The sequence below is a fragment of the Rattus norvegicus genome, chromosome 6, assembly GCF_021556685.1.
Source record: "Rattus norvegicus strain SHRSP/BbbUtx chromosome 6, alternate assembly SHRSP_T2T, whole genome shotgun sequence".
Lineage (NCBI taxonomy): Eukaryota > Metazoa > Chordata > Mammalia > Rodentia > Muridae > Rattus > Rattus norvegicus.
Window position 1 is genome coordinate 107,286,578 of NC_141539.1, and position 13,473 is coordinate 107,300,050.

Genomic DNA, 13,473 nt, shown 5'->3' on the forward strand with positions numbered 1-13,473 from the left:
GGGTTCAGTCTTAGCAGGACCCAGGGCTTCTCCTTCCACTGGTGCTCTTACTAGGATATTCATTGCTACCTATAAGGTCAGAGTCCAGGGTCAGTCCATGTATAGTCTTTAGGTAGTGGCTTAGTCCCTGGAAGCTCTGGTTGCTTAGCATTGTTGTACATATGGGGTCTCGAGCCCCTTCAAGATCTTCCAGTTCTTTCTCTGATTCCTTCAACGGGGGTCCTATTCTCAGTTCAGTGGTTTGCTGCTGGCATTCGCCTCTGTATTTGCTGTATTCTGGCTGTGTCTCTCAGCAGCGATCTACATCCGGCTCCTGTCGGTCTGCACTTCTTTGCTTCATCCATCTTGTCTAATTGGGTGGCTGTATATGTATGGGCCACATGTGGGGCAGGCTCTGAATGGGTGTTCCTTCAGTCTCTGTTTTAATCTTTGCCTCTCTCTTCCCTGCCAAGGGTATTCTTGTTCCCCTTTTAAAGAAGGAGTGAAGCATTCACATTTTGGTCATCCTTCTTGAGTTTCATTTGCTCTAGGCATCTAGGGTAATTCAAGCATTTGGACTAATAGCCACTTATCAATGAGTGCATACCATGTATGTCTTTCTGTGATTGGGTTAGCTCACTCAGGATGATATTTTCCAGTTCCAACCATTTGCCTACGAATTTCATAAACTCGTTGTTTTTGATAGCTGAGTAATATTCCATTGTGTAGATGTACCACATTTTCTGTATCCATTCCTCTGTTGAAGGGCATCTGGGTTCTTTCCAGCTTCTGGCTATTATAAATAAGGCTGCAATGAACATAGTGGAGCACGTGTCTTTTTTATATGTTGGGGCATCTTTTGGGTATATGCCCAACAGAGGTATAGCTGGATCCTCAGGCAGTTCAATGTCCAATTTTCTGAGGATCCTCCAGACTGATTTCCAGAATGGTTGTACCAGTTTACAATCCCACCAACAATGGAGGAGTGTTCCTCTTTCTCCACATCCTCGCCAGCATCTGTTGTCCCCTGAGTTTTTGATCATAGCCATTCTCACTGGTGTGAGGTGAAATCTCAGGGTTGTTTTGATTTGCATTTCCCTTATGACTAAAGATGTTGAACATTTCTTTAGGTGTTTCTCAGCCATTTGGCATTCCTCAGCTGTGAATTCTTTGTTTAGCTCTGAACCCCACTTTTTAATAGGGTTATTTGTTTCCCTGCGGTCTAACTTCTTGAGTTCTTTGTATATTTTGGATATAAGGCCTCTATCTGTTGTAGGATTGGTAAAGATCTTTTCCCAATCTGTTGGTTGCTGTTTTGTCCTAACCACAGTGTCCTTTGCCTTACAGAAGCTTTGCAGTTTTATGAGATCCCATTTGTCGATTCTTGATCTTAGAGCGTAAGCCATTGGTGTTTTGTTTAGGAAATTTTTTCCAGTGCCCATGTGTTCCAGATGCTTCCCTAGTTTTTCTTCTATTAGTTTGAGTGTGTCTGGTTTGATGTGGAGGTCCTTGATCCACTTGGACTTAAGTTTTGTACAGGGCGATAAGCATGGATCGATCTGCATTCTTCTACATGTTGCCCTCCAGTTGAACCAGCACCATTTGCTGAAAATGCTATCTTTTTTCCATTTGATGGTTTTGGCTCCTTTGTCAAAAATCAAGTGACCATAGGTGTGTGGGTTCATTTCTGGGTCTTCAATTCTATTCCATTGGTCTATCTGTCTGTCTCTGTACCAATACCATGCAGTTTTTATCACTATTGCTCTGTAATACTGCTTGAGTTCAGGGATAGTGATTCCCCCTGAAGTCCATCCTGGGTTTTTTGTTATTCCAGATGAATTTGCAAATTGTTCTGTCTAACTCTTTGAAGAATTGGATTGGTATTTTGATGGGGATTGCATTGAATCTGTAGATCGCTTTTGGTAAAATGGCCATTTTTACTATATTAATCCTGCCAATCCATGAGCATGGGAGATCTTTCCATCTTCTGAGGTCTTCTTCAATTTCCTTCTTCAGTGTCTTGAAGTTCTTATTGTACAGATCTTTTACTTGCTTGTTAAAGTCACACCGAGGTACTTTATATTATTTGGGTCTATTATGAAGGGTGTCGTTTCCCTAATTTCTTTCTCGGCTTGTTTCTCTTTTGTATAGAGGAAGGCAACTGATTTATTTGAGTTAATTTTATACCCACATGCTGTAAGTTTTAAAGCTAGATGAGCTATTGGTTTTAGATATCTACCTTCCTCTTCATTAACATTTCTCTCTACCACCCACCCACCACTAATCTCCGGTTCTTTCTCAACTCTTTTTTATAATTTAAAACAAAGAAATTTTTAAACTTTTTTTCTTGGATATTTTATGTATTTACATTTCAAATCTTATCCCCTTTCCCCCCCTTTCCCATCCCCCCTCCCTGCCCTGCTCCTATGAGGACGCTCCCACTCCCACCCACACACTCCCACCACCACGCCCTGGCGTTCCCCTACATTGGGGAAACGAGCTGTCACAGGACCAAAGGCTTTTCTTAACTCTTGAGACCTCCTAGTAATTTTGTTTCTCTAGGGAAAATGGACCACATAAGGTTCCTTGTCCTAGCTTATATCTAATACATTCTCTTAAATTCTGACTTATACCATTAATTCTACCCTTGGTAGAAAGGTTAATTTCAGTTTTCTCTAAGGCCATGTCTATCATCTACTAGTTATTTACTTCCTTTTTAGAGTAATTAATCTTACTTACTCATTTACCTTTTAGGAAGACAATATAGTGTTAATTTTAGTATTAGCATTAGTATTAGTAAGTAATTCAAATTCAGACAGGTTAAAGTTTTAGTTTACCAACACTAGTTGTATGACTTGTAAACCACCTGACTTCATCAAGCCTCAGTTTTCTTAGCTGCAAAATGGGCATGATTATACTCATTTCACAGCACTACCCTAATATTAAACAGCTTTACACTGAAGGTTCTGTTTTGTGCATATAAATTGTTCATAATTTTTTTTTAGATAATCCATCTTTAAAGCTTTTTTTTAACAATATAGCTGTCTCTTCAGCCCCATACTAAACCCACTATTTTTCAAGTCTTTTTTTACTCGAGTATAGGTGCTAGTGCTCTGAGATATTGTGACACATTATACTTTTATTTTAACAACCCACTAACAATTTTTCTTTCTGTCCTATTGCAAACTCGGTTTGCAGTTTTACAATGTCTTTCTTCTAAGAGAGGTAGAAAAGACCTACTCCTAAATTCCTCGTCAGCATTTTCATATCAAAGGCGTTTAAGTTTCCCTATCTTGTAGACTAATGGAGAGGGCTTAGATGAAGCTTAGTAGGTGGCAGCATGGCCAACAGTGAGAGGAACTAACACAGCACCATCCACAGTGTTATACTTGTATGTCAGACACATTCTTCAGATTCTTGAATTAACTTGCATGGTTTCATGGCTACTTCTCTGATTTATGTGTATTTCTCTCTTGAAATAAGATCTTGCTAACTAATTCACAACTTAAACACAAACGTTCCTGCCTCTACTTCCTGAGTACTAGAGGACTGTATGGGTGTGTGCCACCATGCCTGGTGGTGTGTCTTCCTAAGGATCTCTCAAATACTACTCACATGTCAAATGAAAGAAAGGGAGACACTCTTTTCTTTCATCTGTATCTCTGCCTTCACATACTGCTACCAAATGGGTTGGATGGCAGAGAAGTACCCACAAGCTGGTCTCTGAAAGGATCCGAAGGCTTCACACATACAACGTTTATTACTAATCAACTAAACTCTATGGCTTTTATCACTAATCAGCTGAACTCTGAGAGGCAACTCAAAAGAGAAAATACAAAACAAAACTAAAATAAAATCTTTAAAAGACATAGTCCTATTTTGTGGAAGTTCTAAATCAAGTATCTGACATAATCCTTAACTCTTAATCAAATTTTGTCTTGATCTACACTTCATTCACTTACTTCAGCCTTTTACCGGTTTGGCCCTCTTGCCCTATTCAGTTTTATAAGACAAAGTAGGAAATAATTGCTTTTTCTTAGACCATGAGCCACAATCCACAGCACATGTGGAAACTGGAAGCACTTCTGCAGGGAAAAGTCCCACCCTTCTTCGAATTCCTTTTAACTTGAGCACAGCCCTTAGAAGAAAATCTAACTCACGGGGAATCCTAGATAGCAAGTCCCATTCCTTACACCAATCATGTGTGTTATTTTCGTAAAAATAAGCTGAGCTACAATAGCACAAAAAAATTGATTTGTAAGATTTTATAGCATGGTCTAACCATTCCCAAATGCCCAAAAATGATGGTATAATTAATGACACTGTTGCCAGTGAGATAGAACAGAAATTAAAAAAATACAGCCACATGTAAGAGTTTTAAAAGTCTTATTACACCTGGATTCTGATTTACTTTAGAAAGATTCAACTGACTGAGAGACTAAAGGTCTGGGGCTGAGGAGAGGGCTCAGCTGTTGAAATCATGCACCAACCTTTCTGAGGACGCAAGTTCAGTTTTCAGCAACCACATGAGGCAGCTCATAACTTCCTGTAACTCTTGCTCCAGGAGGATCCCATGCCTCTGGCTTCCATGACACCAGCACTCATGTGTACATTTTACCCTACAAACACACATACCTACCTACCTACCTACACACACACACACACACACACACACACACACACACACTTAAAATAATAAAAAATTTAAAGGGTCTATGAGCCCATATGACTGTATTTGTTAGTCAACCTTTCTATTTTAAATTAATTTTCTGATTTGCTCATTTATTAAGCCTATGTTGAGCACTATACTAAGATATGGAAAGCTAAAAAATATTAATTCCTATTATTAAATACATAAAAATAGTAAGATTCATGATTACTATGTCATAAGATACATTAACAGGATGAAATGAGAACACGATTGACAGATATCCAAACTGTTCTTCATTTATAAGGCTTAATAATGGGTAAGGAAGCAGAAACTTAATCCTTACCTTGCTTTTTAAAGTTCAGACCATTATTAAGAGCTGACAGTCTCCCAAGAAAAGGCACAATTCAGTGTTTTAGTCAACAAAAGAGAAGTGATAAAATTATCAAGAGAAACTTGAAAAGTGTGGATGGACCTTAAATCTCCTTCCTCCTAGCCAGTCCTTCACCCCTACCTGCTTTGTGCTTTTTGAACTACGTCAAATTTGCCTGGCCTGTCAAGCAAGAATAATACTATCCTCCCAGCCTAGTGGTAAAGTTGGACGACTGATTGATGTTCTTCCTATTCAATGATATAATCTAAATATTTTCATTTCCAAAAAGGCAGGCCACAGAAGGAGTCAGATATGGTCTAGGAAGCAAAGTATAACAAAGGGAGCCGAAGCCATTTCTCACCGAGAGGATCTTATCACCCTCCTGGAGCCGCCCATCCCGGGCCGCAGCCCCATCCTCTTTGATGCGGCTGACGTAGATGCCACTGTCATTGGAGACATACTGTTGATCTGTCCCACCGACGATGTTGAAGCCCAGCCCTGAGAAAATCATGGAGGAGTGAAGGAGAGAGGGATGAAGAAGAAAGAAAGATTAGAGAAGAAAGGAGAGGAAAATGGTCTAGTGGGGAGGAGAGACTGACAATTCAGACCGTGAGGTAAGCTAAAACACAGTCATGGGCAGTCAGTGAGTCATTATGAACAAAGGCCGAAAGTACCTAGATTGCTCATTTGAACCTGGCAGTACAAAGGTGCTGTGATCAGAACCATGATCAAAATGATTGGTTGAATACATATAAACTAACATGGAAAGTAGCATTGGAGAGTCTTAATGTAAGTGCTTCCGCCCACACTTGATTTTGATCCTGTTGGTGACATTTGGAGGATGTCACCTAAACATCAATCCTGGTATTCCTGTATTAATGTAACAGAGCTGGCTGTGTGCCTGAGAAGCAGCTTTGTTTAAACTACCAAATAACCTGCTATCGAGTCAGTGGGAAAGAGAGTCCCGACTGAAGCCTCTCCATGTTTCTTCTGTCAACACTGGGATCGTCTGTATATGGCAGAGCTTTGGAAGAAGCAGTCTGGGCAGTTTATCTTTCTATTTTATACTGTGGTCAGAGGGCAGTAATGTGGTTGTTAGAGGAAACCTCTGAACTAGAAAAACAACTGCTACTTCACAGGAGGACCAAGCCACTAAATTCATTCTTCTCTTTCGATGTCAAGTACAACTGAACGCATACCTATACACAGTGATGGCCAAGTTTACTCACTGTAGAAAACTAACTGCTCACTGATCAGTAGTTGAGTACTGCCCTCCTCCTAGTCCCTGGGAACCACCATTCTATTCTTAGTTTCTATGAATTTCATTAGTTGACAAGAGTAAAAAATTTCAGTTACAGGAGAAAGGTTTAGAAATCTGCTGTACAAGACTGTGTCTACCCGAAATATGGTATACTTTCAAGGTTGTAAATATGGTAGATGTAAGTATAGTTGTTATAATAAAATATAGCAAGCAAACAAGTTAGCTGGCTGACTAAATTTTTATTTTCATGATCCAACCACTAAGTTGTGGCAAGTAGTTTGTCTACAAAAATCATTTGATTTTCTTTTTTTTTTTTTCTCTTTTTTCTTTTTTTTCGGAGCTGGGGACCGAACCCAGGGCCTTGAGCTTGCTAGGCAAGCGCTCTACCACTGAGCTAAATCCCCAACCCCAAAGATTTATTTGTTTATTTTATGTATTCAAGTACACTGTCACTCTCTTCAGACACACCAGTAGAGGGCACCGGATCCCATTACAGATGGTTGTGAGCCACCATGTGGTTGCTGGGAGTTGAACTCAGGACCTCTGGAAGAGCAGTCAGTTCTCTTAACCACTGAGCCATCTCTCCAGCTCCTTGAATTTCTTGAAGAAATCAAACTTATGTAAAGAAGAAAAAGGGGAAAGGTGAGAAAGGGAAAGAGAAAAGAGGAGGAAGGAGGAGGAAGTGGAGGAGGAAGAGGAGGAAGGAGGAGGAAGTGGAGGAAGAAGAGGAGGAAGGAGGCGGAGGAGGAGGAGAGAGAGAGAGAGAGAGAGAGAGAGAGAGAGAGAGAGAGAGAGAGAGAGAGATCGTAACTATAGGCATAATTCAGGGACACAATACAAAGAGAAGGAAGACAGTTGGAAACAATTGAAAAAACAATGTGTTGGTGTAACAGACAGGGGAAGCCAGTCCAGTCATTACTCCCCTAATGGTCTCAATAAAAACATGTCACTAATATGTGGGCTTTCTCTAAGGTTCTTTCCAAGGGTAGACTGAAGCTAAGACTCAAAGCACAGCCTACCAAATCAATCCACAATAAGAAACATAACCAAAGAAGAAACATCGGGAAGTTTGTTGTTTAAACAGCATACCCTGTACATGAGTCTTTGCCACCAAGGTAGGCTTGTTAGTGTTTGTTTGGGGATTTATCAAACAAAATAGAAAAAAATTACTTCTAGAAGACTATTTTCATAACCCTGAAGGGTAGGGTAGAAAAACCATGAACTCTAAATAACTTACTCATTTTTTTGAACTCCCTAAATTTAAACTATACACAACTGTAGTCTAAGTGTGGAGGGGGTTGGCAAAGTAGCAGAAACCAGATCATGGAAGGCTTTGAAACTTTAGACTTAAAAGTAGTGGCAGGTTTGAACGTGGGGGCTGAGGCCAATCAGTTTGTCTCAATGCTGAAACCAACCAAAGAAAACTCTTGCAGTGAAATTTCACATCTTCATCTTTCATGATTCTCTCATGAAACAGCTAATATCTCTGAAGAGCTTGGGAATGAGGAATTAAGGGTTAAGGAGTGAAAGGAAACACAGTGATTACCAGAGGGACTTTGTTACAGGTTATTTAAAGCACTAGAACAGTATTTTTAAAATCCTACAAGAAACCTGAGGTCTATTATTTGATTGTACAGTCTATTATTCACCCCAATACCACATCACAGTGGTACATTTATTTAATGCATTGTCATTCCTGTTGTCAGTGAACCAAACCACTTGAAACAAGAACTCTTAGATTAACTGAAGCCCTTCAACCATATTTAGAGAGTAAACATCTATACCCTAAAACTTTACTAGAACGAATGACAGCTACTGCAGAAGTGAGCAGTGGCATTACAGTTCGTACACAGGGCTTGAGAAATAGGAGGATATAGCATTTACCTAGCATGCTGGGCAATACCCAGCACTACCAATAAACAAACAGATAAAAACCTTAGCCCTGTATATTTATATAATTCCTAATCCACTTATTCAATAAAAATCACTGACCGTTTACTGGTGATCAGGCACTTTTATGTTCTGATGGAGACAAAAAGCTAACCTGTACTAAACTGTTCAGTTCTGACTTTAACCACCAACAAGTGTATCCTTTTCCCTGTCTCTTTTTGATATTTCATAAGTCTTTAAGTTCAACTCCGTAACTTACCAGATGAGGAATGAAGCAAATCAGTTTGGAAATCTGATGATCACCTTTCTTTTCTGGAAAATAAGGATTACAAGTTCTTCCCTCTCTCCCTCAAAGGTAACTGTTAGACTCCTGAAACAACATCTGAAAAATTTCTTTGTAAAACATAGTAACTGCTACAATGGGGCAAGGCACTAAGAGTTTCTGACAATAAACTAGTGACTGTTAAATTTCCAATTAAGAGTCTCATGGAGCAAGGAGGAATATGTGATGTCGTGAAAATTCTTTTAAAAATGCCGGGGGGGGGGGGGAGTTTGATTTCCTAGAAATCGCCCTCAGAACTGGTTTAATTTACAGAGCTGGAGAGACGGCTCTGAGTTAAATCAACTGCACTGGCTACTTTTCCAGTGAACCTCAGTGTGACTCGTAACTCCAGTTCCAGAAGCGTTCTTCTGACCCCCGAAGGCACCAGGCTAGCATGTGGTGTACATACATTCAGACAAAACACTCATACACAAGATAATAAGATAAACTTAAAAAAATAACCTTTAGCACAAGTAACATTTAAAATCTATAGTAATTTTCCAGCACGTGTGCCAATCAACTAGAACAGGTATCAGCTGAAAACAACTAAAGAAAATAGATTAATAAATTATTTAGTCTGTATCAGCTAACAACTGACTATATCAGAATATATACCAGAAAAATCTTTTGGAAGCAGGGGGGCACATATTCTGGTTTATTGGGAATCCTGGTATGCATCTACTGCCCTAGTATTATTAAGATTCACTTTTTTTTTTAATTTAAAAAACATCCTAACTAGGGCAAATGTGATCATCCCATCTATAAAAAATAATACAAGAATATATTCAGTGCAACACACAATGTACTAGTATGGAAGTGAGAATTATCTAGCTTAGAGAATAGATTAAAAGTTAAAAATTAGAATCATTTAATAATCATGTACAAAGTAACATGGGCAGAATTCTGAAATGTTATTCATAGTACAAAACCCTCTGATAAATAAAAACACATACGCAGACAAAATTTTATTACCTATTTACACAAAGGCATGCATAGTTAAGAATGTGTAAAAGATACATTGCAGTGAATACCTATGAGAGAATACACGATGGCATTTACATAAAATGTAAGAATAACACCAGGAAAGGACATATTGACAATACCAGTATCCTCTGAAGCTGAAGGGTGTAATAAATTCAGTCTCAGCACATACGGTCTCAAATAGGTTAAGGGCAAAGAGAAAAAATAAAAAAGAGACTCAACTGGTTTTCTTCAAAAAAAAAAATGAAGTAACATTGCATTGTGAATTCTATTTTTAATGTGCTAATAAATTTTAAGACATGGCAAAATTAAAATGAGTTGCTTAGTCTTTATCATTCATACACACACACACACACACACACACACACACACACACACACATATTAAGGGGAAATGACTCCCTCTTCTGGCCTCCAGGGACATCAGGCATCCATGTGGTGCACATACAAACATGCAAACACTTATACAAAAATAAATTAAGACTCTTAAAAAAGAATGATATCAGTATGGGGGGGGGGGAAATAACGTATGTCCAATTGAAGAGTCTTGTAAAGTCTTCTTGTGGATGCCTCCTGACTCGGTCTGAATCCAGTTTACCATTAAGAGCAATAGCAATAATAGCTTATATTTAGTGACTGCTGAATATGTACTAAATAATATGATTTACATTTCACATATATACTGTCTCATTTAATCTTCTTACCAAACATAAATTATTACTCAGTATTTAATGGGTGAATATTTTTATTTTATTAAACTATAATCACATAATTTCCTCCTTTTCCTCCCTTACACCCATCCAATGGACGCCACCCACCTCAATCCCTCTGAAATCCACGAGCACTCCTCTTCTTTAACCACTGTTATTACACATGCATAGAAACTAACAAACACAGCTTGCTGAGTCCACTCAGTGTTATCTGCATGTATAATGCTTCTAGGGCTCACCACTTGGTATTGGAGAATCTATCAAGAACTCATCCCTCTCTCAGTAGTTATCAAATTGCCTGCAGTTCTTCAGGTAGAGGTGGAGCTCCATGAGATTTCCCCAACCCACACTGGTGTTGTCACTGATTAAAATGCAGAGAAATATAGGGGCTATGGCTGGCCCCTATTGATACATCTGCAACCCAACCATTACAACTGAGGCTCAGGGAACATTTCACAAGAAGGGGCAGAAAAACTGCAAGTGGCAGAGAACCAGTAAGTCCACCTCAGGTTACATCTTCTAATATGACAGGGAGCCACACCCATGGAACCTCTCAGGATCCTCTGAATAACATTCCCCTTCTGTTTCTCATGCTTGAGGCCTCGTTTCATGGGGTCCATGCTATTGCCACACTAATGTCTATTCCAGACAGGACAGCTGTAAGGTTGGGCACCACTCAAGCTCCTTAAAGAGCTTACAAGTATCTTGAGCGGAATTAACACTACAAAGGTATAAAACAAAAATAAAAGTATACAATCTCCATAAGTATAGATATAAGTTCTAATAATAGTTTTATTTTTGTAACCAAAGAAACAGGCATACAAAGGGAAATGACTTGCAGTCATATTATTATATAAAAAAGTTAGGATCTGCATTCACTCATTCTGACTCTTTTTTTGTCTGGGGCAAAATGATAGTAGAGATTAATACAGAGATATTATTACTAAGATTGACAGTGGGACACATAAATGAGAGTACTGAAGGACCCATTCTGATTCTTAAACACCATATTCTTCTGCTTAGTGAACTTATATTGAAACTCAATTCCCTGTGGCTAGTTCAGAAATCTATCCCCATAGTAGTGGCTCAATAAATAAATATATATGAATTGAACAGAATAAATTGGTATTTCAAATGAATAACTCAGGAGGTTAAATTAATTAAGGCATTTTAATTTTTGGAGAAATTCCTTGTTCACAATATAAAATGCCTCTTGTTTGTTACTTATTATGACAGTAGTGAATCCACTATCAAATAAAGAAAACCTTTGCAGTTTCCGCCTGTGCCCCGAGCTGACCCAGTCCCACAGCTCTCTATACCCAAATCCCATGGGGGAGAGAGCTGGATTCTCAGAAGTGCTGACAATCCTCAGAACTCTGGGGAGACTTCCACTTCAGCTCAAATTCCTGGCACAAGAGAAACCTGCCTGGAGCCCTTTGGACACAGAAAGCTAGGAGCAGTCTGGGACAGGACCCTTCCGGTCTCTGCCTGCACCCAGAGCTGAAAGCCAGTCGCCAGGAGAGCTGACACACCTGACAGCAGAGATAAGACCACCACTTCTGCTTTGAGGGACTTGCTTGGAGCCCTCAGGACACACGAACCCAGGAGCAGACTGGGACAGGATCCTTCCGGTTTCTGCCTGCACCCAGTGCAGATCCGGTCCCACAGATCTCTGTACCCAGATAATGCTGGGAGAAAGCCAGTCTCCAGGAGTACTGACACACATGCATCCTATCAGATCACTACGGACTAAGGCTGGTCTTCAATAACAATAAAAACAGAAAACCCACATATACATGGAAGTTGAACAACACTCTATTCAGTGATAACTTGGTCAAGGAAGAAATAAAGAAAGAATTGAAGGCTTTTTACAATTTAATGGAAACGAAGGCACAACATACCCAAACTCATGGGACACAATGAAAGCAGTGCTAAGAGGAAAACTCATAGCTCTGAGGAGAGCATACACTAGCAGCTTGGCAGAAGACCTAAAAGCTCTAGAACAAAAAGAAGCAAATACACCCAAGAGGAGTAGAAGGCAGGAAATAATCAAACTCAGGGCTGAAATCAACCAAGCAGAAACAAAGAGAACTATACAAAGAATCAACAAAACCATGAGCTGGTTCTTTGAGAAAATCAACAAGATAGATAAATCCTTAGCCAGACTAACCAGAGAGCACAGAGAAAGTATCCAAATTAACAAACTCAGAAATGAAAAGGGAGACATAACAGAATCTGAGGAAATTCAGAAAACCATCAAATCCTACTACAAAGGCCTATACTAAATAAAACTGGAAAATCTGGATATAATGAACAATTTTCTAGACAAATACCAGGTACCAAAGTTAAATCAAGATCAGATAAAACATCTAAACAGTCCCGTAACTCCTAAAGAAATAGAAGCAGTTATTCAAAGTCTCCCAACCAAAAATAAGCCCAGGACCAGACGGGTTTAGTGCAGAATTCTATCAGACCTTCATAGATGACCTCACACCAATACTGTCCAAACTATTCCACAGAATAGAAACAGACGGAGCACCACCCAATTTGTTCTATGAAGCCACTATCACAGTTCTATCTACACCACACAAAGACCCAACAAAGAAAGAGAACTTCAGACCAATTTACCTTATAAATATGGACACAAAAGTACTCAATAAAATTCTTGCAAACCAAATCCAAGAATACATCAAAATGATCATCTATCATAATCATGTAGGCTTCATCCCAGGGATGCAGGGATGGTTCAATATATGGAAATCCATCAATGTAATCCACTATATAAGAAACTCAAAGACAAAAACCGCATGATCATCTCATTAGATGCTGAGAAAGCATTTGACAAAATTCAACACCCCTTCATGTTAAAAGTCTTGGAAAGAACAAGAATTCAAGGCCCATACCTAAACATAATAAAAGCAATATACAGCAAACCAGTAGCCAACATCAAATTAAATGGAGAGAAACTTGAAGCAATCCCACTAAAATCAGGGACTAGACAAGGCTGCCCACTCTCTCCCTACTTATTCAGTATAGTTCTCAAAGTCCTAGCCAGAGAAGACAACAAAAGGAGGTCAAGGGGATACAAACAGGAAAGGAAGAAGTCAAAACATCACTATTTGCAGATGATAAAACAGTACACTTAAGTGACCCCAAAAGTTCCACCAGAGAACTACTAAGCCTGACTACGTTCAGCAAAGTGGCTGGGTATAAAATTAACTCAAACAAATCAGTAGCCTTCCTCTACTCAAAGAAATTAGGGAAATGATGCCCTTCATAATAGTCCCAAATAACATAAAATACCTCAATG

At 39.1% G+C, this 13,473-nt stretch overlaps 1 protein-coding gene across 1 annotated transcript in view; it reads right to left on the reverse strand.

Moving 5' to 3' along the window:
* Synj2bp (synaptojanin 2 binding protein) overlaps positions 1–13,473 on the reverse strand; it is a 37,683-nt gene that overhangs the window by 11,588 nt on the left and 12,622 nt on the right. Inside the window, 1 exon segment of the mRNA NM_022599.2 lies at positions 5,362–5,498. Within this exon segment, the coding sequence (NP_072121.2) occupies positions 5,362–5,498 (137 nt within the window).